Here is a 27,904-nt window from a genome sequence, read left to right as displayed (position 1 = left end):
ACGTCTTTCACCCATGGCGACTTTCACCCGATGACATCTTACGACGACTTCCGCGATATTTCCGGCCAAGTTGGCAGAGAGAGGTTCCTGCATGTACGGACAACATTAACATGCTATTAAAGATATAAATGATTTATTCGGCTCTATAATGGTTTCTACATATTGCGTGGTTTCTAAGTGCCGAGCTGTATTTGTCCATAAAATGGTTTCCCCTCTTTTCATCATAAATGTCTTCACAATTCCGTCTTCCTCCGTTGTTCTTCGTTGTATACACCATTATTTAATGGCTTCTGTACCGCACCTTTTTTTATGAGATATCCGGTTCTTGTTTTCTTTAAACTGTGGAAGAAAACCAAAGTTTTGAAGTTATTGAGCAGCTGTGTTGGAGACAATTGGTGCTATTAATCACGTTTAATTTATTTTATTGGTTTAAAGCTCTACCGAAGTATCAAAGAAAACTGTTCTAACCCGTAGAATAGTTAGTTTGTTTAAAATACTATCTCAAAATAAATCTGTATATTATTAGCTTGCTACATGGTTTCCAGCATGTTAATGTTGATGAAAATATAATATAGTGGCTACATTTTCTTGTTTTAGGACCGAGGAGGCTTTTGCATGAAATGGGTTGCACCAGCTGTTTTCGATGCTTTGCTTGTAGCGTCATCATATATTGCGTCTAGGATTATGTTTAACTGTTCATTGAGAGCAGGATGTAATTTTTTTTAATTTCATACATTTAAAAACACAATAAAATAAACAGAGAGGACAAGAGCAGAGGCGTACTCGTCTGTGTTCTTGTTTTTTTGTGTTTATTCTTCCTGTGTTTTTTCTTTAGGTTTCTACCAACACCCTCCATACGGTTTGATTGAAATATTATTTCTTAAAATGATAACGGGCTGAAGTGGTTTACTAAAAAAAGAATATAATGGTTATGAACAGTAACATATTTTGCAACCTGGAGCGTGATCATAAATCAACCAATGCCCAATCTCTGTTTTTGTAATGTGTTTTTTCTAATATCTTAGCGAGATAAATGAATACCTCCAAAAGGTTTGCTGTCAAGTTCATATGTCCATATATTTGCTCAGTTTTATAGTGCTTTACATTGAAAGATAAGCCTGAAGGTTTGGATTCTTTTTACACATACCGAGGCCTGAAAATTAATGACAACGGGAAAACTGCAAATTAAACGAGGCGTTAACACGAAATAAAGGGAAATTTTGATTATTTCATATTCCAAACGACTGACGCTTAGGAAAGCACATCAAGTCCTTCATATTATATATATTGCTTGTTTTGTAAAGGTTTGATGCAACATCCGCATTTGCGCTCACATCTACTTTAAGCCCCCGTATAGTTGAAGAGGACACCAATTTTCATTAGGAATTCCGCAGAAGATATAAAGCAAATCAAACTACTTGGTAAAAACGTTTTCGAACCCTCTTTGCTTGATATCTTGAATGTTATCGGGAAGGGGCATTTTGAACGTCTCCGGGAGCATGAGGCCAAGGCACGCTAAAGTCAAACAGACTCCTCCGTCGACCGCTCTCGGCGCCCAAGGACCAAACACTACACCCTGCAAAAAACAAAACAAAACATAAAAAACAGCAAAAAAAAACTGTGCAAAAATATACATGTAGGCGTTCATTTTTCCGTCGTTTATATACTGAGAAAAAGTGCTACTATCATTTGAGGCATTAAAATAAAGGCCCGGAAGGAGGTGGTTCGTCACTCCTACTACTCAGTCGTCTTGGCTTTGGGACTGCATCCACTAACCCGGTCTGGAAAGATAGCGGTTGCGTACTCAGTAGAACAGCAAGATATATACTGGTAGGATTTTGGCAGAACCTTAACAAGCCCTCCAAGCCGATGTTCGAAGAACAGATGGAGAAGTCAAAAATAACACAAGAAAGATTAGATCAGTTTGTGAATAAACAATAAGGCTGTGCTTGATTTCACTTATCAACCTTTGTTTTTCTTCAGTGTTTTCAAGTGTTGCATGAAAATGTTTGGATATTTTTGTTGCTTAGAAAAATATACAGATTGGTTTCAGGATCTTTTCTAAACGTCGTGGTCCTCAAGTGTCGTACGAGAGTTATTGTATATGATAGCGAAAACAAATAAAATAAAATATGATAGGCGAAGAGACACGCGCAAAGTACCAATACAAATTAAATTCGCAGTTTTTTTAGTTTGCTGGTTACTTTTTGAATAAATGTTCTCTGCTGTTCTACTGCATTGCAATGGCTACATTTTGGTCACATAATTTTAAACTTTTTATTGATAATATGGATCTTTTGTAGCTGTAAAAGAGGCTGCGTCATCAAAAAAAAAATTCCCTAAACACTCAGCAGAAATCCTCAAAGCCGTAAAAAAGTGAAGTAATCTGTTACAAGAGTGAACATTAATATAGCAACAATTCTGGGCTATTAGATCTAACACTTCAGTCTAACATAAGTGGCTTAAGTATAAAAAATGCTCTTTTACGCCATTAATATATAATGCCACTTGAAAACTCAAGAGTAGACTAAATTTACGAGCGGCCTTGTAAACCCTAATATTTAACTGGTACAACTTGTATTTTAACATGTTTATCAAATGTGTTCCAAATAACATCCCCCTTACGTAAAGGCATCCCGTTTTCTTTTTATCTGCAGAGGGGTAGCTCATATTCACATTACCTAAAACGCAATAGGCTTTTTCTAAGCGAAAATGGCCATGCATTTCACGGGACAAAGCTTGTGATGCTCTTAAAACTGATACAATTAAGGAAGTCTCGAAAACTTTTAATACGTGCCATTATTTCGTATATCTCAAAACAGTGTGAACAAATCTTTACTTCAATGGGCAAAGGTACACTGTTTTCAAAGCGAGTCCAGCAACAGAAACGGAACTTTAATCATCGTGACAAGACAGGGTAACCTGAAGACAATCACCAGTTTGATATCGCGATGACCTAAGGATCCACCCATATTATTTTTATGTGTCAGAATTTCCAATAAAAGCACGTGCCCATAAAACCTCAGTTTTTTGTTTTATCGACTACAAAGTCAAGGTCAATTAATTTTGTCGCATATTAGAACGCCATTTAATTGCAGCTATAAAAATAAAATAAAAAAGTAAAAAACACGCGCCGGGAAGATTGAGAGGGAGGAGGGGACGAGAGCGCGCGGGCACTTCGAAACGTCGAGTCCTGATTGGAATGATTAGTGGGTAGACTTAAGGCTAGCTGCCTTTGTCTTCACTGCACTGGTTGAACGCGTTAAAACTCTGAACGCCGGCATCCGACGTTTGGCATTCGCATTTGAGTGCGTTCGATGAGTGCAGTGGAAACGAAGGCAGCTATCTTCAGGTCTATACAATAATCCTTCCAACCAGAGCTCGGCATTCTGACGTCCATGTGCGTGTTCTCGTCTCCTCCCCTTCTTCAGCTTCTCGGTGCATACTATGCATATATTTGAAACTGATAATGTCCTTATTTTAACATTTCGGAAACTTACATTTGCTAGCAGAGATTTATAATACAAAACACAGCTTCTACTAAGTCTTGTCACCATGCGAGAACCTAGTAAACTCCGACACGGTGAGAGCGTTGGTTGTTGACAGCCTTTAGAATCATTTAAACGAAATCGTTTTAGTTAAGCAATACCATGAATGCCTGCATATTATCTAATTTATGATGTAATACAACGTATGCTTTTTGCAATATTAACTGCGTTTTCTGTGTGCTTCCCTAGTTTGAGCACGAATCATGGCATTTAGGTTATCTGTTATTACTTCAAAATGTATCTTACACTGTATATACGGCCACGACGGAGAGTAACTTTGACATAAAACCGAAGCAATTCCTGATCAATAGGAATGTAAAGGGGATTCCTGAATAGAATTACAGGTCCTAATAAAAAGCAGTCGTGCTAAGCATAAAATGTATAGCTCGGTAGTCGTTTGCTTTTTAGTTCTCAGAGATCTCGGGTTAAATACGCGCCCCTCTCCGTTTGGATCTCGATGATAATCGTACCGGCGTGCGATCATGTATCGCTACTGCGGGATCAACGTTAAAGACCATAGTCTAACAGTCGTACTGCACTGGCTAAATCTACAACGTAATCAAGTGTCGACTGAAGTTTCTCACCAATTCTTTCGTGAAAGGCGCCAAAATGGCACCAAACCTGCTGACGGTGATGGCGAAGCCTGTGGCCAGCGTCCTAACCTTGGTCGGGTAGAGTTCTGAGAGCTGAACGTGCTGAACACCTGCAGCAGATGTTCCCCCTAATTTGGTCAAGAGAATCAGGCATAGCGGTAGCCACCAGGGATCTGCGAGAAGTGTAAGTTGTTCAAAAGAAATTTAGGATCGAAAAAATACAAGGCTGTTTTTGGCTTCTTTTACAGTGAAATACTTTTGGGTTTTAATTGTGTGAGATGTGATGTCTCGGAATGATAAAAGCCAATTATCTGTTTTCACCAGTCATTCACAATGCTTGCTTAGAGCAACATGTAGAGTGTTGGTGTAGTTATTCATAGGATAAGTGGGTAATAATTGTAATATATAGTATCTTAATTGTTTTAATATTTCCTTAAAATTTCCTAGTTGTCCTTGATTCAATCTAGAGGTATTAAGTTTATTATAAGTATACCTCGAGTTGAAGACTCCTCTTTATATGATACATGCAATTAGAGATTTCTCTACATTTTACTACTTGTTCGAAAATAATTACGTTACAGTCATGGAGAATTTTCAATTTTAGACCATGCTGTTTTCAGCTTGGTGCACTTTAAATGCCATTTAATTCTAACACATTATCCTGAAAGCGAGTATGTGCGTTCCAAATGCATAGAATGAGAATAAATTGAATTGTGTGCACTTAGAAGAAACTTAAAATAAATTGATAAAAGAAGATGTGAGCTATTCAAGGAGGTGGCTTAATTATAAATTTAAAAAAAATGAAAGACGTTTACAAATTCTGTAATGTGAAAGCATAACGCAGCTCTTGAGGAGGAGGGGAGGTACGCCATACCCTTTCCTTTTCTTCCTCCCGATCCTCCCCTGCTCCTATTCCGTGTCCTCCTCCTCCGTATCCTCCCCTCCTCCGTCGCACCCAGGAGGGGAACATGCTCAGGAGGGGAGGTTCCTCCTACGTACCCTTCCCTCCTCCTCCGTACGTTCCCCTCCTGCTTTCCGTGTCCTCCTACTCCCCCTTACCTTCCACTCTTTCTCCTCGTACCCCCCTTTCCCTCTCTTCTGTACCTTACTCCTCCGTACCCTCTCATTCTCTTCCTTCATTTACTACCCTGCTCCTCTCCATACCCTCCTTCATACCCTCTTCCCCTCCTTCGTATCCTCCTCCTCCGTATCCTCCCCCCTCCTCCTTCTCCGCACCGTCCCCTCCTCCTCCTCCGTACCGTACCCTCCCTTCCTCCTCTTCCGTACCCTTCTTCCTCCGTACCCTCCATTCCTCCTCCTATGTAACCTCCTTTCCTCCGTACCCTCCCCTCCCTCCTCCTGTGTACCGTCCCCTCTCCCTTCAGTCAGGCCGTCGCCGACGGCGACGCCGCAAAACACGGGAACGAGCGCCTAAGTGGTGCGCTCTAAAATAGATGACCCGTTACCTAAACTGTATGCATTATTAACAAAATGCATCCATTAGCGCCGCATAATTAAAAAAAAATGACAATGCGTGTATGACGGAAGGTGGATATTGTATCAGTGTATTCACCTTAAATACTGATTGTTTTTTTTAATATTTGTTTTTTTTTACTTAGTTATTTTCAATATTTGTTCAACCCAACCACATGAAACAGTTTTTTTTTTATATCGACAAAGTAGATACCATTACGATTTGCATTCTGTAATATGATTATGTTTCAATTAAGTTCAAGGTTTAGCTACAGCTATTCTTAAGATATGAGCGATTTGTCTTAATTTTAGCGTTTCGCGCCCGGAAAATAACAGATGACCTTGGTGAATTTTTGATGCAGTTAGTTCTTACCTTTCGGTAGAAATATTATGGAGAGAGAGCAGATGGCCGCAAAACCGTAGAAAAGTGCGTACGATGCCCGGCGCCTGACGTAGTTTATGAACAGCACTGACACAATGCGTGATGGATATTCCATCGCGGCCATCAAAGCGAAACTAAGGTAGGGGTTGGACCCGAACAAGATGCTGGAATACGTTAGGTTATAGTAGAGCAGGGTATTCAACATCCTGAAAAAAAAGTAAATGGGCAACGTTAATTTTTTTTTTTTTAAATTCACACTTGTAATTTGAAGTAGTTTAATAATAAACAAGGATTATCAAAATTCCCCTATGGTAGAAACAAAAAAATGCAGAGTCAGAACACAAAAAATATATCTTAGAATTAGTGAATGTGCAAACTGAATGGTTGTATAGGTAGGTCACGTGAAGTGCATTTCCCCCGCTAAATTTAGAAGGGAAACTGGATGGGTGTTTAGGTTAAAAAACGAGGATTTTTTACTCTATTTAGCGAGTAACTGATTTGGTAGATGCGTCACCTGAACTCAGTTTACCGCTAAATTTCACGGCGAAACTGACTTGATATTTTAACGTGATGGCGTAGAAAAGCTCGTGTTGAATAAAATCCGGCGTCGGTGTTGGCGTTGGTGGGACCCGAAAATTACATAATGCAACGCGCGGAGCAGGCTGTGACGTCACACGTGGCTGTGACGACATGACCCTATCAACCCGCTAAATTTGGCGAAAAAGTGAGCGAAACAATTCACCGCCACATTTAGCAGAAAATATCCCTTGCAAATTTAGCGGAATTTTTTCCCGTCATATTTAGCAAAAACGTTTGCCGCCAAATTTATCGAAACATTTTACTGCCAAATTTAGCGGAAAATTTTCCCGTCAAATTTAGCGGTAAATGTTTGCACCAAGTTTAGCAGAAACTGTTTTGGCAAATTTGGCGGGAACATTTCAATGAAAAAACATGACGGCATGTAACGCCACGTGACACGAGACGCTACCGACTACACCTCGCGCACAAGCTTGCACAGCTCGGGAATGAGCGCGGGTTGAATAGGGAGTTTTCGCTGATCGTTTCGCCGTCCCGCAACGCTGTGCGCAACTCGCTACAATGCCCGGAACTCTACAGTCAAGGCCATCGGGGCGCCGGCGCAGTAGTGGCTTCTTCGTTGCGGAAGGCTTAGCGGAAGGGAAAACGCGGTTTACGACGACTCCTCAACGAGAAGGCTTTGCGAACGGGGCCCGATAACACTATCAGGTTCCACCATTAAAGGGGAAGCTTAAGCGTCCTCCAAGTTTCTGGCCCCATGACGTACATTTTCTCTCCGAGTTTAAAAAGGGGAACTGAGTTGACATATAGGTCACGTGTCATCAATCTCCCCAAGGTGAATATGTCGCGTAACGTCAGACAACGACACGTGACGCCACTTTCCCGCAAAATCTAGGAGTGAAATTAAATGAGTGTATAAGTCACGTGGAGTCATTTTTTCCGCCAAATTTAGTGGGGAAACTGAGTTGACCTGCGTGTCACGACGTCAAGCCATCTCACAAGAATTTTCCCGCTAAATATAGCTGGGAAACTGAATTCGTGAATAGGTGTTGTGATTTCAATTTCCCTCCTAAATTTAGCGGAAAATGCAGGGACGGACGGACAGACAAACTAATTTTGGGATTGGGGTGTAGCGTTAAAAAGCATTTAATGCTTTAATATTCATTTCTCACTCTGCCTATTACTCGAATACTCCGGAAGATGGAGTGACCGTCAAAAACCATAGAGTTATTACAATCAACGCTAGAGGCTCAGCTGGCGCTAGTGTCTATGGGACTTCCGGTTGCAAATTGAAGCAGACAGCATGCAGTCTACATTTCCAGCCTCCCTGTGTATTCCTATGGGAAAACGCGCGTGAATGTTGTCTCTTCGGCGGAAAATAGCATGAATAACTTTTATCATTTCGGTTGTACCGGATAGTATGCACCTTAATTGGTATTGTGAAAGTAAAATTGCTTTAGTTACAGCACTTTTCTTTACCACTGAACGATGTTAAACTTCGCTCTATTTCAGGCCCAAACCTCTGTTTCAAGGAAGGTACGTGAAAACGAGCGACGATTCTAAGCAAACTAACGATCGAAAGGAACGTAGAGTGTGTTCAAGGTTTGCTGACATTTCGGTGGCGCTTATATATTGCTAATATGCCCGTCCTGTCATTTGATGAAAATGACTCCGTCGTGCATCTTTACGATCGGTTAAAGAAACGTTCGAGCGTAAAAAAGGAAGTACGTGAGCTACGAAAAATGTCTATTTTTATTATTTCCTATGTCGGACAGTTTTTATCGGGCACCTGCTCTCTTGCTACACCTATTTGCAAAGATTTGAAGCATGCGGGTGATGATTTGAACCCAGAACAAGCATCTTCGCACATATTCGTGAGCATAAAGAATAAAGCAGTACTTACTTATTGCAAGTCTGACTATATTACGTGAATTTCAATTTATTTTGATCGTCTGCGTGCACAAGGAGTTACTTATCCAGTGTTACTGCGCAGTTCTTGCCGTCTCTCTTGGTTTTACACATGTCCTTCGTTCGTTTGGCACGTATATCCCCCATGCTGGAAAGCGTCGACGCTGTGTTCGCGCTAACAGAGTCCGACAGCGCACATAAATACACTTACGAAGCGGATTTAACTCCGTTTTTCATGCCACGAATTTTAAATAATAATGCTGTAACTGACGAATTATTACGTCTGCGTGACTGAGAAATGTTCCAATGTGCCTAGTGCGTACAAATTATTCGTGATATTTGCTTTTATAATCGAGCGCAGAGAGAAAATGCATTCGCTTTTTCTTATAGAAATGCATTAACGGAAGTCGATTTCTGACTCTGCAGCCTGCTTCAAAATGCAACAGCACACTAGCGTCAGCTGAGCCTCCAGCGTTTATTGTAATAACTCTATATCAAAAACAGCACAGTACAAAGGCAAATGACCTCCCACCATAGAACGCAAAGACAAGTCGTGCTCTCTTGTTCTTTGGATGACGCATTGCCCGGCCCGGTTTGTCCGGTGTATGCCTTACCGCACGCCAATGGGGGTTCTTAGACCACACCCTTTGTGCAATCAACATATTTATGCTGCTGTGAAGCATCAAACGCACGACTTATTTTAATAAAACTGAGGCATATATTAGTACTTTAAAGCCAGGGTCACTCTGTTAATACATTATACGCTGAGATCCGTGCTTCGAATGACACATGGAAATGAGTTTCAGGAGGAAACTTGCCACGCGACATTCGAACAAGGGATATTGCGGTGACTTGTGTTTGTAGACTGCATTTTGTATGATGTATAAGGAGTGTGACCCCGCCTTAAGTGGAAACGTTTAAGCGTGCATACGTCCAGTTGGGTAGATATGTTGAATTTGTGCAGTGATGAATTCATTGATAGATCAACAGAAGAACACGCTTGACAGAGTGTGGAATGTGCGTCTTGTTTTTAGAAATAATATTTAAAACTTGCGATCTTACCACATCTGTCTCCCCGACCACTCCAGTTTCTAAAAGAATCCTTATTTATTATTTATCCAATGCACTTCGTTCCTGAACCAAACTTGACGGAATTGGTTGAAATAATATATTGATGGCGATGAAGCTCCATCAACCCCAGGATTCATCGCCTGAATTATTAATTCAGAGAATTTTCTTAATGACGTTGAGAAACATTGTTATAGCTTATAATCCGGCGGGGAAAAAATAGTCCATGACGGGCCCTTTAAAGTTGCAGTATAAAATACAACATACGCCATACTTGACTTGATGATGGTCACCCTCCGTAGGCAGCTGTACTGGAACAATGCAGCGAATGTAGGCTTTCTTGACATGCGTTCCTAAGGAGTAGTTCGACGTACAAATTATGAGTCTTATTGAAGGATAAATATGGATATGACTCCTACTAAAACGGGAACTTTGTTTTGAAACGAAAATAAATAAACACAAATTTACAAAATGCACATTGTGCAAAAATGTAAAAACCTATATAATCTGGTTTTATGTTTCTTTTTATTAGTTTTGCTTTGAAGCCCGCCACTTTATTGTGAGGAGGATCCTTTCTGTTCTTCATGACGTGGTTACACCCCTAAGGGTCTCCGATCTTTACGACTGCATCAAATTTAAGCAAAATATTTCACGTTCACAGCCCGCTAAAATCCTCTTAATATGCTGATAATTGTAAAATAAAAATAATAAAATCATTAAAGTTGCTTCATTGTTTATTGATGACGTTTGTGGCCAGTATAAATACTTAAACCTTCATAAAATGCTCATCTGATCTCCGGTCGAGTATTGGATAACATGTAACTGAGCTACAACTTACCAGTTTCATTTTTTCTTTGTAGATCGCGATGATAGAATCGACATCCACTCCTGCTACCTTGTTCTTTTTGGCGGCTTTCCTCAAAGTGACTGCCGCTCTGTCGTAACTTCCAATGGCCAACAACCAACGTGGCGATTCGGGAAGCATACTGAAATTTTAACATGTAAATCTCACTGAAATCTCTAGCCCTCTTTGGCTAGAGCGTGGTCAAACGTCTTGTTGTACGTTAGGTTGAAGTGTGGGAAGAGCAAGTGAACTATGCTGGGCTTTGTTCCCTTAAAACAATCTATGAAATGGAACAACTGTACTAACCTAAAAATAACCATTAAAAACTTTTGGGCAAATTTAAACACCCCTGGTTTTCCAGACGGCATTTCCCTCAGCTCATTGACAAAATTCACTCCCTTTTCGTAAAAATAATTTACGATAAAGCGGAACACCCCGCTGCTCCTATTCAGCCGGTATCTACAGCCGGTCAATATTCAGCCGCAAGGTGTTTTTCCCGACTCGCACGATAGTCCAGTGGTTGCGATAAGAAAAATAAAATGACGTTAGTGTCCATGGTTTCCTAAATGCGAAAGAAGCAAATCCGTTGGGAACGACCAAGTAATTGTCCAAGCCTGTCTCAATCCAATAATATGGCGCGCATGAGAACGCAGCTGGAAATTTTTGAACGAGAGATGTAGTTGATTTCATTGTAGGTACGAGAAATTATGTAAAACTGTATTAGTGAGAGCGCCCATGACTCTACGAAATTGTGGGTTCTATCAAACAGCGCAGAGAACGCAACAGCAATACTTTAATATTTTTTAGTTTTTCTGATAATGTTGGTTAATCTAGAGTAAAGCGCCTATAACGCACCGTTATCTTGCAAACGCGTTCTCTGTGTACATTAAGAAAAACATTGTGTGTATCATAATTTATGATTGCGTTCTAATGTTTGATAAAACTAAGTAACGGATAGGTTGGTAATCTTTGCAAATTTATTTTGATGTCGTAAATGACTACTAGCCCTTATTTTATATCAAGATGGAGGGGTTACACTACGCAAGCAATTTTTCTTGTTTCGGAAATATATTGTGCGAGTCGCCATGTCTGGAAGAGATAATCACGCAGGATCAGAGGATAGACAACATTTTAAACTGTTTGGTAGACTTTATATTTATCTCACCATTCGAAATGAAATAAACATATTGAAAAATGAATTAACGCGCCGTTGAATACAATTTATTTTAGGTGTCTTTAAAACAACTTTTCCTACCAAATGACCGAATTTTTGTAAACACTTTGAGAAATGTCAACACATAGAATAAAGTTATCTAAAAAACCAAAAATAATCATGTATTTTTTGTTTGTTCATGAGGGGCTGCGCTCATGGTTTAGACACCTGTTCAACCTCAAAAGCGATGAACACCGTTGGCTAAAGACCGTGACCGACATTCAGTTTGCCATATCGCCCACCCTATTTACTGGATAGGTTGATAGCAATAAGCAAACCAATTCGTGTATTAGGTTCGTTGCGAGAAAGTATACATGCAGGTTTTTCTGGTGGCGTAGAGGATTAACGCTGCGGTCACGTGAATGGTCGACACCGCTACTGCGGGAGGCGTCGTGACATGGAATATGATCAAGACAAATAAACACGAGAACGGAAAGTATTAAGCATTTCTACTCACAACCACATGCCAACCAGAATTAGTAAACAAAGAGAAATTGCGAGCTGCAGCTGCGACCAGTCCCGGATGAACCATGCAATTCCCGTCAAGGTTAGAAGGCCTGTCGTCCAGCCGCTGTTGGAGACGAGTGATCCCAATGCACGATGCCGGGCGGATAAAGATTCCATGACTAAGGAACACAAAATAAAGCAGTCTGTGACATATTTAACCTGTCGACATACTCATAAAAAAACATTATCGCTCCTCAGTAAAATTGTATTGCGCCATGAGCCGATAAAAGCACCGAACAGGTTACGAGGCAAAAAGCGTGGACATATGCCCTTCCTTGGGTTCGTCAACCTAGCAGTTTCTAACTGAAAGAAGTATGCCAACGTTTCAACAAATGCCTTTCTCGCGTAAGGTCAACGTGCTTCTTTTGTTTATGAGGTCTTCAGGCTTCAGGAATGATTGAGCATATTCGTTTTTATAGCGGCTCATGCACTCGAAAAATGCCATCGCGCATACTTTTAATAATGATAAGTATATTCTGTGATTCCGAAAATTATCTTCACCGCGACGAGGAGCAAGCAAAACTTGAAAACCGTTGTTCCTACGCAAATGAAAACTTCGGGACAAATCCTCTTTTCATTTTTGTTATTTCCTGAAAGAGCCCACCATGATGTCTGCGGAAAATTACGCGTGCTGTCATCTTCTGAAGCATGAAATGCTTTTTAACGCTACCCCCAACTCAAAATTTTGTCAGTCTGTCCGCCCGTCCATCTGTACGTGCGTTTGCCGCTAAATTTAGCGAGGAGAGTGGCGTCCCGTGACATCACTTGACGTGACGTGACCTATACAATTTGGGAAAAATTATGGCACGTGACCTACTTGTCCACTCAGTTTCCCCGCTAAATTTAAGGGGACAACTCACGTTTTGTGACCAAATTATTAAGAGAATTTCCCCGCTAAATTAAGCTAAAAAAATTACGTCCCGTGACCTCTACACCATTTCCCTTACCCGCTAAATTTAGCGGGCGAATTGACGTCTTGTGACCTACGCACTAATGCAGTTCCCCCCTAAATACAGGGAGGGGGGAGGGGGGGGGAATCGAACGTCACGTTACCAATACAAACATTCAGTTTCCCCGCTAAATTTAACGAGAAAATAGAGGTTACGTAACACACATTTTCCTCGCCAATTTTCTCACCAAATCCCTAGAATGCATTTTGTGCCTGATATGACTTTGAAGCTAAATGTCGCAGTTAATTATTTATTGACATGGTTGTTAAAAACGTACCTAATGTGAACGTAGTATTTTGTATTCCTCCAATTCCGATTGAAGCCACAAATCGTCCGATATTGTACAGCATAAAGCTCGGCGAGAATGCTGTTAATATACCGGATATCAGAGGGAAAGGCACCATGAAGGCAAGGGCTCGCTTTCGGCCGTACCTGCAACAAACCCCGGATAATGATTACACTTGTTGTCAAGTGTATTACGGGTCCAGGTGTCGGCTACGCTCCCCCGATGTAACTAAATCTGAAGCTGTTTTCTGCCCTGAACATGACTGGCAAAAACTTAAAAAAACATTGTGGCCTAAAGAAATTCTTTGACGCCAAAATTTTTAAAGCGGGTATTTAGATAATCTAGAGATTGAACACGTATTCTTAAGGCGAGAATTCCCGTGCATGAAATGTTACTTGCCTTCTTATTTCTGAAACATCCAAAAAACAGCAAAAAATATTTTTGAAATGCTGTTTTATTCTCTGAAAACTACAGTCTCACTCGCTTAATTAGTTTCATTTAATTACAAGTTGATTCATTTCAATGACAAGAATAAAAATGAATTTAATCAGCCATAATATGTTTTACGCAGCTATTCACATCTTGATTGAAAGCTAAATCGATTTGTTTTCACAGTCGTAATAGCGTCTTGGAACTTATAAGATGCGGTAAGTTTATTTCACATATTTCGTAAAAAAAGACTGCACTAACTTAAACGTGGTTATTAAGCAAATATTTTTAATTGTATCAACCACCTAAGACCCTCTCTGCGGGACTCAGTCCCCTGAAAAGAAACTCTAGCACTTAGTATATCCCTACAGGATACCGAAGCCCCTTCATTTTGCCTTACACGTTTACTGGGCAAACACTGTAAGACTGATAATATTGCAATTAATGCAAAAGTGCAAGCGAGCTGGACAAAAAGAAAGATAATAATCCCTGGAGAAGGGAAACAAGGGGGCAAAAGATAAACAAAAATCTCTATAAAAAGCCAGGTGACTGCTCTGCGACTGAAAAAAGTTATTTAGTCCCGGCATCGAACCAGGGACCTCTCAATTTCCAGTGGAGCACTCTACCAACAGAGCTAACCAGGTTAGACGTCAGTTGAGAAAACGGGTTTTAAAAGCTGTCATTAGTCTAACACCAACAAGGATGAACAGTCAGCATTTTAAGGTTATGATGAGAATGCAATTATTGCAAAGGGGCAAGCGAGCTGTACAAGAATGAACAAAATAGTCCCTGGAAAAGGGGAACAAGGGGGCCAACGGGCAAATTCAAATCTCCAAACACAGCTAGGTGTCTGGTGCGCGACTGAAAAAAGGACGCCTTCTTCTGGTATCGAAGCAGGTACCTCTCCAATTTCAGTACCTAGCTGTGTTTGGGGATTTTTGTTCGTTTCTTGTCTCCTTTGTTGCCATTCTCCGCGAATTATTATCGTTATTATTGACTACCAACCTTCCAACTTTGCAATAATTGCATTATTATGATGATGATACCCTGAAACGGGAGGAAGGGGTGCAACAGTTTCCGGACTTCGGTCAAATGTTTGTGGAAGTTGCCTTCTGACACTTTTAAAGTAAAGCACAAAAAACCGACTTCGCCCGCGTGTCCTAGTTGTGTAAAATAAAGGTAAGTATTGGCATTTTTGTCACCCCTCAACTCACTCCCAGTCTTCAGGGTCACACTTGTTCCCCTTCCTAGTGACTTAATTCGGGGTGCCGTGTAGTTTTCCGTGTGCTCTCTCGTAGGGTGCTTCCTCTGCCTCTCTCCGCTGACATTAGCGGGCGTTGTGCTGCAGCTTAGAGCCGAGCGAGGTCACGTAATCTTCTCGCCGTTGTTCCTTCGGCTGCCAATCGCGGCTGCAGGTGGGGGAAAAAAGCTCGACTTCTGCTTTGCGAATATGCAGTGGAATCGCGACATTTTTTTAATGAAGGAGATGTTTTCTCAATCCTCGGGGAAACGATAAACAACGTAAAAATGACGAGATGCAAATTCTTTTAATCTAAAAAACGTTGCACCCCCCCCCCCCCTTTATAATGCACGCCGTTTACCCTTGTTGGCGTTAGACTGGTGGCAGCTGTTAAAACCCGTTTGCTTTAGTGAGGTCTAACCTGGTTAGCTCAGTTAGTACAGCACTCCACAGGAAGTGGAGATGTCCCTTGTTTGATACCAGGACCAGGCAGATGTTTGCATGTCAATCGTGTCTTCACACCTGTTCCTTATATCACGGCATTGCCACGACGGCCAAATTCAACGTGTGGCTTCTTTACTCCCTTTGATGTTTTTTCGTAAGAAAATATATAGCTTTATTTATTTTCAGAATGTGAAGCATTCACTCATTCTAATCCTTTTAAATCTGTTATTAATACTGGTTCTCCCGAATTTCGTATCCTATTATCTTTTTCCACTTCAGCACCCTTTCTGCTCATTGACCTTTGTCAATGAGCAGAAAATCCAGATTTTTACGCACATATATACTATAATTCTTTTTAGGAGGGGAGATGTATATTTCAAGACTATTTAGCTTCATAGCGGCCTCCATGTATTTGAATGCAATAAATTGTCGTCCTTTTTAGGGGTCGCACTTACTGGTACTTAGTAATTTCCACGAACCATAAGCTGCTGGATTTTATTCGAGCCTATCTTTGTTGGTGATTTCTCCCGTTTTGTTACGAGTAGTGATGTGATAGCACGATAAGGAAATTCTTATGACAGCTGCATCAATTAAGCCAATTTGGCCCTCCTGTGCTACTTACCGAAATATGTATAAATGAACCGCAACACGTTAGATGCCGTCACCGGAGAGATTAATAGACTTACCAGTCAGAAAGGTGGGAAAATAATATGTTTCCAACCATTACCCCGACCATGTAGATGCTTTGGGAGGCAGCTCTTAGCCAAGCCCGATCACATACCAAGTCAAACTGTGAAATAGTCGATAATAAAACATTTGTTTAAACGTGTAATCTGCACTCAAGTAATTTGTAAACTTGGCGCTGATTATTGTGTCGATCAAGCATTTCGTGGTACATTATAATAATTTTATAATCGTGGTTCAATGCTTATTCTTACAACTCCCAACGCGAAGGTATTAAAATACTCTATTTGTGAGTCTCTCCATTTAATACTTTACACCCTAAGCACCTAAAAAAACTAAAAAAGCAAAAACAGAAAAAAAGATAAGAAGTAGCACAACACAAAAAAGGGCAGTAAACCAGAGCGCCATTTCGTTTGCCAGATTTGGACTTTAATGAACCTCAAACTGCTTGCTTGTATAAAAATAAATAGTGCAAATTAAACTGCAATGGGAATTTAAAACTAATAACATGACAGTTGAGATTAAACGTACAACAAAGACAGCTGAGTGCTCGTTATTTAAGACCTACAATTGATTATTATTAGAAGTCGAGTCACTCAGTCTTCAGATAATACATTACTCCCAGTGATTACTTTTGTAACGAGTCAAAATATCCACTAGTCGTTATGTTCCAAAGTACTTTTCTTTTCCTTTGCTCAGACTCTTCGCAAGAGCTAAGTTAACATATATTCATCCTTTCCAACATTTATTGCAAAACTACTTCAGTTTTTCCATATCGCCACATTTATTTTGGGTGGTCTAAGTAATAAGGAAGGATGCTATATTCGATCTCATTTGTTCATGACAGTTTATCGCAGGTAGAACAGCAGGAAAAAAAGCAGTCCTTTCGGATACCCAGCTTCCAGCACGACCTCGCTGCCATTTGTCACGCTTTCCCTACGTATGCATGCTTGAATCCAGACGTCGAAGAGTTATCAAGGGTGAAAGTTCGCGCGAGAGGCGAAGTAACTGAAGGACCTCCCTTCCGTTCTTATTCGCACATAAACTAATAAAATGATTACAAACTTCGTCTACAGAAATAGCGAATTGCCTTTTTGGCGTCCTTTGGCTGCGCATATAGTCTTGAAACTCCCTAAATGCCGAAAGGTTGTCGAAGGTTCGAAGCTCGCCCTGCAGGTGAGACAACTGTGAACCTTCCCGAGTTTTTTTTATCCTACAGATAACTCGATAAGAAAGCAGAACTATCTCCACCTCCAGCACGCGCCTTCAGCCAGGCTATAATAATATAGCTATTGCGCAAATCATTCAATATTTACCTAATGTACATTTGCAGGATTATGACAAAATAAAGTATAAGCTTACCTGATTCGTAAGGGTGTTTGCGTTTTCTCCGAGGTCGTACTCCCAGTGTGAACAACTCACCCGTGTCATATTGCTGATACTTAAGTTGTTTTCGTATTCAAATTCAAACATTTCACAGCGCCGTGGTTGAAACTTGTTTTTTCCTGGAAGTAAACTAGAGATGCTAAACTTGTTTTGTGTACATATCTAGTTGAAATTTATTGAGCTTGGTATATGATATAAGCAAAGGCAATAATAGCACGCATAGGTCGTTTCATTCAAAACCACGATCTTTTAGGACAGAAAGCATGAAGCACGTACTCGCGCTATTTTTGCGTATGTTAAATGGAAATTGAAGCAGTTCCGTATTTAGAAGCACAGAAAACACGTAAGTAGACTTTATCTCATCTGCAACCCAGAAAAACTAGCTTTCCACAATTGTTACCAAAGATTAAGCAGCAGATATTAGTAGTCGTACTGAAATTCTGAAATTGCCTTCTAACACCAATTACAGCTGGCGTTAAATTTCAATGAAGGCTACCAAGATCAGTATCAAAATGTGCACCAAAATTTTCATAGTTACTTTAAAGAACTCTGGTTACATCGTTCGTGCATGATCTTGCTAAGAACACTTAAAATTTAATTCAACTGGCATGAACGATAGCGCTACTACCTCATAAATGGGCAGTGCCCACGTGTTGTTCCACCGACATAATGTTTCTGGTACAAACGACGCCATTTTTTAACACAAAGCGGGACAGCGACGCCACCTTTCATGTCTGTACAAAACAAACGCTGCTAGATTAGATTACAAAAAATGGCTCACAGCGGAGGCTCAAGAGGATGTCTAAGCGAGTATATGCTCATTTTAACAAATCATCCCTAACTTTCTTGGACATCAACGCCTCGGAGGATACACTGAAATTAGAATTTTAACTGAACATCAACAAACATCGCAATGTACCCCGAAAATATTTTATATGACAGTCATAGAATATGAATAAGCAGTAATTCAACGTTGATTCGCGTATAGTTTGTATTCCACCGCGCTCCAAACGTTCTTTTTTACGTTCTGTCCTATGGGCATCATTAATATAATTATAAATTTCTACTTTTCTTGATAAAAGAACGTAATGTTCTAAGGGACTGCAATTGCCTGGGTCTTTATTGAAAATGCTAGGCTGGTTTGAACAATGATTCATTGCGTACTACAGGCTCTGAATACTACGCGCTGGCTACATTTTGGTCAAGAATGTATAACAAACATATATGTTCGTTTGAAACTGTAAACATCAGAGTTGACTTCTACATCGAGGGAAGTAGGAAGCCAGTCATTTATAAAACTATGTTTTATATTATGGCATGGTTAATATAATTATTTATATGGTTTTGTAAGCCACCAACATAAACTTTTTTATTTGGAGCGTGGTTCGATGAAACATTTTAACATGAGTTACGAACGTATTAGAATGGGTAGCTGTCGCAAATGTATTAGTTCTATTTTTGGAGCAACTATTACGTCGTTGCTAACGGTTTATGTGATATATAGAAATCATTGTTCACGCAGTAGACAGAAATCACAATTTGAACTTCATAGATTCTAGTGGGGTAGTATTGAGGGGAGGGGGGGTGTTAGGGTCATGCCTTTGCCATGCTTTTGTTACTATACGAAAAAAGAAACCTCACTGCTTAAAGGACCTGTGCAACAATTTCAGGGCTTTGTTTAAATTATTGTGGAAGGTCGATGCCTGACACTTCTGAAGTGAAGTAGAGAAAACAGATTTTGCCTGGATAGCCTAGCTTTTATATACAAAAATGAAAAAGATCCAGGTTTTTGCTGCCTCTGGATTCGTACGTCGTATTCCGGGTCACGTGCGCAGTGACGTTGAGGGGGTAGGCGCGGGGTTCCGGGAAAGTTCTCTCTTTAGAGCTATCAGTGAGCAGCTAGAACTCGTCCGCTCGCGACTGCGTGACCACGTGCTGGCGGGTGCCGCGCGAACAATATGATGAAAGGAGGAAAGTCTCATTCGGGTCCGGCCATAGCCCGTCCGGCCCTGTCCCCCTTCCCCCTATGGCTTCTGGTGGCTGTTCGTTTCGCGGTAGCAGAGAGAGCTGACGGTTTTGTGGACCTAGGATAGATGGCGCCACTAAAACTCCGTATAATAAAAGTTTGGTCGATGATACCAGGTTTTAGTCGCATTTGTATATATGTTGGAACGACAAGATTTGTAGAAAAGTTACCTTTTATCGAGCAGGTATTCGCACAACTTGCTATCTTTCTACAAGATTCCCCTTTGAAGTCACGCCTCGTGTTTCTCATGGCCGCCGCTCGCGGCTGCAGGTCGGTGAATATTCTAAAATTCGCCTCGCTATTACGCGGCGGCATCGCAACATTTCGATGGAAGGAGGTGTGTTTTTGTCATTTGTGACAAGGTGAACAATATCAAAAGCAGAAGATGCCAATTCTTTCAACGTTAAAATCGTTGCACAGCTCCTTCAAGGAAGAAGCGTTTCCGTTTGGTGAATCTTAAGCGATCAGGTTAAAGAAGGTAACAAGAATGTGTGAACATTGAACAATAATTATGTAGATATAACAATTAATTAATATTATTTTCACCTATAATTTACATTTCAAATAGTTCTCGATTCTTGGGCATAAAACGGAAAAGGCAACTTTTTCTAGTACGTAAACAAAATTAATTGATAAAAAATATAATTAACAGTGCTTTCAGTCACGAGCAAGCAATACCGAACATACTGTTTTCGCTTGCGCACTTTCTTATGACTTTAACAGCATGAACGTTACTTTTATCATTTTATTGATCGCTATTTCTCCAGCCATTGATGTTGCAGACTCAACGTTATAAAATCTCGCCCTCTCTCCTTTCCCAAGCAAGTTAAAGCTATTACGGTAACCCAAAGCGTCCCTCGCTTACCCGTGTGAGTTTGAGGAATGCCATCACTGATCCATTGTTCGGCTGTCCAGTTGGCGAGTTCCGGTGGTCTTGCGCACCAGTGATCCAAGGTGGGCGCAATAAACGTGGGAGCCATCGCATGGTAGGCTGCGGGAAATCCTCGAAGGAAGCAGAAGGCGATGATTGGGTAGTGCCACGAGCCCAGATGCACCAAGATGTCGTCTAGAGAGTCCATGATGGTCCTAAATGTTTAGGGCGTACGAAAAATGTTTGACATTAGTGCTCAATGGATGTTGGAAATTAGCCAATTAAACCACCGATTAATCAAATAATTATTAATTGCCGGTTATCTTGCTAACATATTAATCTGTGAAAAGGGAGCCCACAAAGTACTTTGTAAGACTCAATATTGACGCCGCAACTAAACACATAAAAAAGTAATCACTGGCTTACCTGACCAAAAATAATAAAAAATGCACTTTTTTTATTGGCTTGAAATGTTTAGGGTTCTTAACTTTGTACCCCCTTTTCTTTCCTCGCCCCCCAAAAGTGTAAGACATCGCGGAAAAAGAGTTGCTTTAATGTCTACTTAGATTTCAGGCAATTAAGTATTCATTGCTAAACACCACACATCTTTCTTTTATAAGTAGGGATCTGGAATAAGTAAAAAGGTGTCCACATTTCTTTATTCTTTCTTCTTTTTTTCGGCCGTCAACTCATGAAATGCTGCAGATCTAAAAATAAAAAAAGTCCATTAAATTTATTTTTGATTCTAATTTGCGCACCTAAGATGTTGCAATCAAACCAGCACTTCTATTCCCAGAGGAAAGTCACACAAATGTCGAGTAATTTCTAATATATAGTCAATAATTATATAATTACCAATGTTTTAAGAGACATACAATCCTGGAGAATAAATAAATACATCGATTATTAGCCAAATAAAGTACACACTTTAGAATAATCGGTTTTCAAGTTTCATTATTGAAGAGCCCTATTAATATTCAATGAGGCATGAACAAAGTCAAATAACCAAAATATGACTGTATTCAGTTTCATAACCCTACTCTTCTATAATATTATGGCGTGTAATTGAACTGTCGAACACCTCTCACCCACAGTGTGAATTAATTTGTTGAAAATAAGTAAGGTGCTTTATTGTGAATGTATCTACAAATAAAATGCTTAAAAATGGCTCTTTTTTAAAATTTACGATCATATGAGATATAGGGTATTGAAATTACTTTTTTATATAACAAGACGTCTAAGTTTTATTTATCTAACTTACAATATTTCATCAATGAATGCTAAAGACATAAACATCGTTAAAAAAATGCCTGCCGGGCTTTTTTTGTTGTTGTTGTGCTTTTGCGCACCGCAACATGGGAAGCAAGCGTTCTCTCCGATAAATTCAGGTATAATGGCTGCGGTTTAATCCACGCACCTCTGCTCATTTGATATGACTAAACATCTTACATGCATGATGTAGTTTGAACACTACTAAAGTGCATATGGACTAAAATTATATTTCATAGGAAGAATGCAGACACGAATTTTTCATTTTTTAATTACTTTCTTGCCAAGATTGCCTTTTTTCAGTAATAAATGGTCGGTTTAAGATGATATTCACATATTGCCAGTTTTTGTTTATTGAGTCCAACGTTACTAAAACACTCAGTTGGGAAACTCGCCGTCGAAACCTGAGCCGCTGTCGTCCACCTAGACCGAGCTAAATGCGACAACAGCGCCACTCTTTATCGTTTGTCTGTACTGTGGTCACCTCGAGCTTTTTGAAAGCCTGTTTTTGCGTAAAAACAAACGGAAAAGACTCTTTTTGTATGAAATTTATTGGAGTTTAGTACAAAATTAAGGGCGCGTGATGTTTTTATAATCTTTAGTTTGCAAGGTTTTGCGGAACAATTAGTATTGTGTTTATACAACCATGCCTCAGCGGTCCTTTCAGGTAGCGCGTCCCGACCTAGGTGCATTTTAACTTCTTTAGTTCGGCGCGGCGCGTCCGCCGGGGTCGGCATCCCTGTAACCTCCGCTGTATCTGTTCTTAAGGCCGAAATAGAAGTCACGTGCAGTTTCTCGAGTGGCCGCTGCGGGAGAAATGGTGGCGTAGTGTTCGTCATTAGCTCGGTGCTCGGAGACAGATTGGGGCCACTTTTTCAAAGCTGTCTCTATGTGAGTTTCCCAACTGAGTGTTTTAGTAACGTTGATTGAGTCATACGTCTGGGCGGTATATTGAACGTTAAACGCATGTTATATGGCAAGCACACACTTAAAATAAAATGCGCAACCTGAAGAAAACTAAATTTCAAACCAAAAGTTTAGGAACAAACAGTTCCCAACGTTTCGGGTTCGACTTGACTCCTCCTTCACGGGTGCTTAAATGGAGCGGGACAGCGAGAGCTTCCACATCTTCTTCCGCTTCTACCGAGTTGATGTTTTGTTAACGTTATGCAGGCCCTGAACGTATATAGATGGTAAAACCCCGAGGGACCTGTTAATGTTCCCCGGTGTGTTCACAATATGCCACGATTCCAAGAACAGACATTTTTGGATATGCGGCTCCGTGTCTGTGACGTGCGCGCTCCCGAAGTCGATCCGATAATCAAATACCTCACAATGTTCCGCGGCAGCACTACGCTCGCGATCGAAATTGCGCAGATCGTTCTGGTGCTGGCGCATGCGTTCGCGAAAAGATTTAGTTTCGCCGATGTTAACGGCGGGGCACTCTGCACACGGTATCTTAGAGATCACGCCTTGTGCTTTCTCTTCTGAGAGATGATTCTTTGGCCTTGGCATCAGCCGTCCTAATGTTAACACGGGCTTGTACGCCACTTGAATCCCTTCTTTTCGGAGCACGTGCGCCAGTGTCTCGCTCGTCCTTTTTACATACAGGACGCTGATGCGCGCAATGGGGCGGGGCTGTGTGTCGCCCGGCGATCCATGGTTATTGCACGTGCAACACTGTAGACGGGTGACGCGTTGAACAAAACTCCTTGTGTAGCCATTTCTTTGGAGGTCAGCAAGGATGGTCTGTTTCTCCTTTCTTCTATCCTTTTCGGACGAGCAGATGGTCATTGCTCTGGACAAGAAAGTAGAGACCACTGACACCTTGTGAATCACTGGGTGGTACGAGTCAAAATCAAGGTGGTGGTTCGAGCAAATCAAGGGCAGTGAATCACAAGGTGTCAGTGGTCTCTCCTCTCTTGTCTAGAGCAATGACCGTTTGCTCGTCGGAAAAGTATAGAAAAATGGAGAAACAGACTATCCTTTCTGACCTCCGAAGAAACGTCTACAGAAGGAGTTCAACTCGTCGTGTGTCGATAGTGTTGCGGGCGCAATAACCACATATCGCCGGGTGACACAAAGCCCCGCCCCATCGCACGCATCAGCGTCCCGTATGTGCTACCTTGATTTTGAACTGGGTGGCCTGTATACAGCACACACAAGGTAAGAAAAATTCATTTTGTTAACAATAGCAGCACATGCTTCTGCTTGTACAAATGAAACATGGATTTTTTCTGATAAGCACTTGTCATCTATGTGCATCATATTTCCCGCCACCCCCCCCCCCCCCCTTCCATGGGCGTACCAACTGGGGGGCAAGGGGAGCGCTTGCCCCTTCAGCTCTCAGAGTGGGGGGCAAGGCATGTGTTTTGTCCCCCCCCCCCCCCCCCCCCCCCCCCCTGAAACAGCCGCCACTGGGCAGGGCAAACACTGGCCGGCGGCGCCCAAGGAATGCCGAGGGCACCGCCCCCCGACCCGGGGCGGCATATTTTTAACGCGCAAACGATACAAACTCTAGCAACGGCGCTCACGCCGGATTGGCTGGTTCGTGGAGATAGGCGCTGTCGCCGTCAACATAGGCAGTGGTTACAATGCGAGTTTCCGAAGCGGTAGCGTAACTTAGTTGTAAGATGTCGGCCTCATACGTAGCAGACCGGGCTTGTACGGGGGTAGAAGGGGGGGGGGGGGGTGCCAAGTGGGTTAATAGTTTTGTAATTAGTAGCCGCACACTGTCGCCGCGAAGCGGCGTGAACGCAGGCGAGAGGGGAAGAAGATGAATGCGGTTTGGGTGATACACGCGCCGTCCGAATCCGAAATTTAAGTTTCCGCGCGTTGCCGAGCAGCCAGTCCGGCGTGAGCGTCGTTTCTAGTGGGTCTATCACCAGCGCCGTAAAAGTTAGTGATGGACCGAATCAGCCGAACTTCAGATTCGGTAAAGCTCTGCACATGCCGAAATTTAGAAGGAAAGTTCGGCAAATATTCGGCGAAAATTCAGCAAATGTCTGCGCACGCGTACGAACGCGACGGGGCCATGGATCGCAAGTGGACGCCGCGCGGTCGCGCGGTTACCATCGTACAGTTTAGAACAACCAGCGGCTATGGCGAGGTGTGGAGTAGGCGACACGGTAACTGTGCGTTTGTGAGCTTTTGCGAGTATTTTCTGCCTCAAGAACAGAAGATCGACCAGTAATTTACGCAATCCACTGCGCAAGAGACAAATGATGCGGTGCATTCTGGATAACGTGATTTTCATTTGACCTTTCCATTGATGAAACAACGTAGTTGAAACATTGACTGACAACTGACAATTACGCTCAGTGCTCGCAGCCCACTGCCGTCAAACGGGGCAGAGTCACGAGAGCTTGCCAGAATGTATGGAATCCTCGTCATAATGTGATACATGTTTTCTCCCTTCTTCTCTTTCCTTTTTTCGTACTTTCTGTAGTGTGTATATTCTGTACATTTATATATCGGTTTTCTTTTTTTCACATGTGGTGGCGGGCTGGTAGACGCTCTGCGTAAGGGTTTTTACCTATCTGCCTAGCCCCGCATACCACCACATGGGCCCGGTGGCATAACTAGGGGAGGGAGGGGGCTACAAGTGCCCCGGGCGCCACTTGGGAGGGGGCACCGAGCCGAGTCCACCCAACATGTGCCCGATGGAAAAAGTGGCGCGGGGCTACGCGCTGCCATCTTGGGGGGCGCGAAAGTTCATTTGCCATGGGCGCCGTCATATCTCGTTAAGCCACTGCATGGGCTTCTTCCAGTATGTGCAAATAAAATTATTGTTATTAATATAACAATCCTATTTTCGGCTCACAAGTGTTTTGTGCCAAAACAGAATAATATTGATTTTTAGTTCCCGTCATTTCGCGATTTTCATGTATCTGCATAAAACTAAACAAACAACTATCATGCTCGACGTTGCACATCCGACATTCTTAACTCTCCCCATCTTCCTAAATGTCCGTGTGTGACCTAACACCAGAAACCGGAATTTTAAAGGCTAAAAACGGCACGTTCCAAATATGGAATGCACACTTTCTTGCAAAGCTGACGTCAAATGACACAAATCGAAAAACATGCATATTTACAATATTGCTATCTCTTCTGGTGAAGGCTCAGAAACCGCTGCAGTCGTTTTCGCGCACGAAACGGCGACTTCAGGGAAAGTAAGAACGTAGTGACTGCCTTTATTTTAACAATGTAAACACACTTGCAGGCGTGCGCTGATGGTCTCAGAATCAAAACTCTGGTAGCGTGATTCGTGATTGCGCCGGCTACTACCCAACCTCGTTGTCACGCCACTTTCTAGAAGCAGACACCAAAATTGCAAGTAAACAGATAAAAGCGACACCGATACAATTATCATGCAGAATATCACCTTATTTGGTAATAACTGTGTCAATAGGCACTAAATATTAAGAAAAAAAAACATAAACCTTTTCTCGTGAGAAAAAACTAAATATCAACATTAAGTTTGTAACAGTAATTTTAACGAATCTTCGCGAAATTTTTGCCAAAGCTTTAGAAACGTTGGGAAAAAGTTCGGCCCCACCGAATCCGAAGATTCGGCGCCAAATTTTCGATTCGGCAAGTTTGGCCCCCCCCCCCCCCATATCACTAATAAAATAGTAAAAATATGCGACCCGGGGGAGGGGGGGGGGGTTTGCCCCCCATTCAAAAACACGTTGCTACGCCACTGCCCCCTTCCTTTTTCTTAGTTCTTGGCATAAGCACAAAATATGAAAGCCTGGCAAAGACAATGTAGCACAACCTGCCTTCTTATTCATATAACCTGCCTCATCAGAATTGACCTCACTCAAGATAAGTACATCCAAACTTGGTAATCCCGTGGTTAAAAATAACATTAACTGATTCCAAAATCTGTAAAAACTCCTCACATTTACACGAATTAAGCTTCGTTTAGTGTCAGCGTTACTTACTTTTGAACTTTCTATCTATGCGTCCCACTCACGAAACGATTAAGAGAACGATTCCATGATTACCTGATTTTTATTAAGTCTTGTTCGCTCTCAATCTCAATCATAGCTGCTCCCTACTTCTGCCTTACGAATTTTTTTCCGTTCTTCATCCATGTATACATGTACTCTTTTTCCTTTGTCATCGCCCTGGTGGACTTCAAGAGACTTTTCAGCGCTCCAGTCAGGGTTTCATTTATATAACTGTTCTCATGTCTAAGAGTAGTACTTTTTCTCACCCACCGGTCCCTTGTCCGCCTCTCGGAGAATCTTACCAAGATGGTGTGATCCTTTCTTCTTTAGCTTTTAGCCTGTGGGCAGCTTCGATGTCATTCGGAGTCACTGGCGCTAGGTCCAGTTTGGTTGCGACCCTCTCTACTACGCTCATAGTATTTTCATTTGATTGTTGGACTATACCGCGGATTTCAATATTCTGGCGTCTACAGTGCAGCTCTGCATTGTAGATACGCTCTCTTAGCTCGCCAACCTCTACATTCTTTTGTGAAATTCTTACCTCTAGTTTACCGATTTTCTGTTGTAGTTCATTTATTGTTTTGTCTTGGTTATCCATATGAACAATCAATTCTCATGCCTGTTGCCTAATCATACATAAGTGCCTTGATTTCTGCAATTCCTTTAATTTGATTTCCTATATTGGGCATCATCGTGTCGATCCTCGAAGTTTGCGCCTCGAGAGACCTCTCAATGCAAGACATCCTATTAAGGACGGAGGTAAACGTTGCATTGATAGATTCAGTTTGTTCGAGTACACCATTTCCAGTCTTTTCTCATTTGGGGTCAGCTGTGACGTCCCTTGAGATACCTCGGGAGCCGCAGACTGTCCTTGGGAATACAACTTGCAGGTGTTACATCGCCACTCAGACATTTCTGCGTCGTTCATTGACGCCATTACTTTTTTTGTCAGTCCAGAACACATGCCCATATGGTAATAATTTGCGCACTCCGAACACTTAATACATGCATCATCACGAGCTATTTTTTTCAGGCGGGAGAGACAGTCACCTTTTTAGCCATCTTCGTGAAAACACCAAAAAACAAACAGCAAAAAACGTAAAACAAAAAAACAGCAGACCAGCGAAATGTAAACCCGCGCACTTACAAATAGCAAGTGAAAGAATATAAAATCTTACCTACAAAAATTGAACACTTAGTTTTCGTGGCGATGGTCTGCGAAGGGTTGTTCACCGACTGCCGCTTTAATAGCCCAGAGATTGCGACAATAGGCTGTCCCGATGAGCAG

The 27,904-nt window shown here is 41.6% G+C and overlaps 1 protein-coding gene and 1 pseudogene across 3 annotated transcripts; both read right to left on the bottom strand.

Annotated features, from left to right (window-relative positions):
- Positions 1-116: 116 nt before the first annotated feature.
- On the bottom strand, positions 117-27,904 carry LOC8043916 (organic cation transporter protein). Of its 3 annotated transcripts, none has more exons than XM_029975306.2 (12): positions 27,795-27,904; positions 20,384-20,604; positions 17,469-17,611; positions 16,109-16,212; positions 13,301-13,455; positions 12,024-12,192; positions 10,348-10,495; positions 9,777-9,862; positions 5,988-6,202; positions 4,133-4,314; positions 1,440-1,576; positions 117-339 (listed from the first exon to the last, which is right to left on the bottom strand). In XM_029975306.2, exons 2-12 carry the CDS (start codon positions 20,595-20,597, stop codon positions 234-236), a joined length of 1,659 nt encoding a protein of 552 aa, XP_029831166.2. In that variant the 5' UTR covers positions 20,598-20,604; positions 27,795-27,904; the 3' UTR covers positions 117-233. The 3 variants fall into 3 exon arrangements, with proteins under 3 accessions (XP_029831166.2, XP_029831168.2, XP_029831167.2); XM_029975308.2 differs by having other exon boundaries at positions 4,133-4,251; XM_029975307.2 differs by having other exon boundaries at positions 27,799-27,904.
- On the bottom strand, positions 26,667-27,678 carry LOC115315991 (annotated as a pseudogene).

Source organism: Ixodes scapularis, unplaced genomic scaffold (assembly GCF_016920785.2).
Source record: "Ixodes scapularis isolate PalLabHiFi unplaced genomic scaffold, ASM1692078v2 PGA_scaffold3__209_contigs__length_174095766, whole genome shotgun sequence".
Classification (NCBI taxonomy): domain Eukaryota; kingdom Metazoa; phylum Arthropoda; class Arachnida; order Ixodida; family Ixodidae; genus Ixodes; species Ixodes scapularis.
This window is presented reverse-complemented; position numbering and strand designations above follow the sequence as displayed.

Excerpts from the sequence above, each read along its gene's own strand:
- LOC8043916 (XM_029975306.2), bottom strand. The coding sequence starts at position 20,597 with ATGGACTCTCTAGACGACATCTTGGTGCATCTGGGCTCGTGGCACTAC. Across the intron at positions 17,612-20,383 it reads CATTCCTCAAACTCACACGG|GAAAAAACAAGTTTCAACCA; the intron begins GTAAGCGAGGGA and ends GTTTACTTCCAG. Across the intron at positions 9,863-10,347 it reads ACAAAGAAAAAATGAAACTG|GAACGCATGTCAAGAAAGCC; the intron begins GTAAGTTGTAGC and ends ACTACTCCTTAG.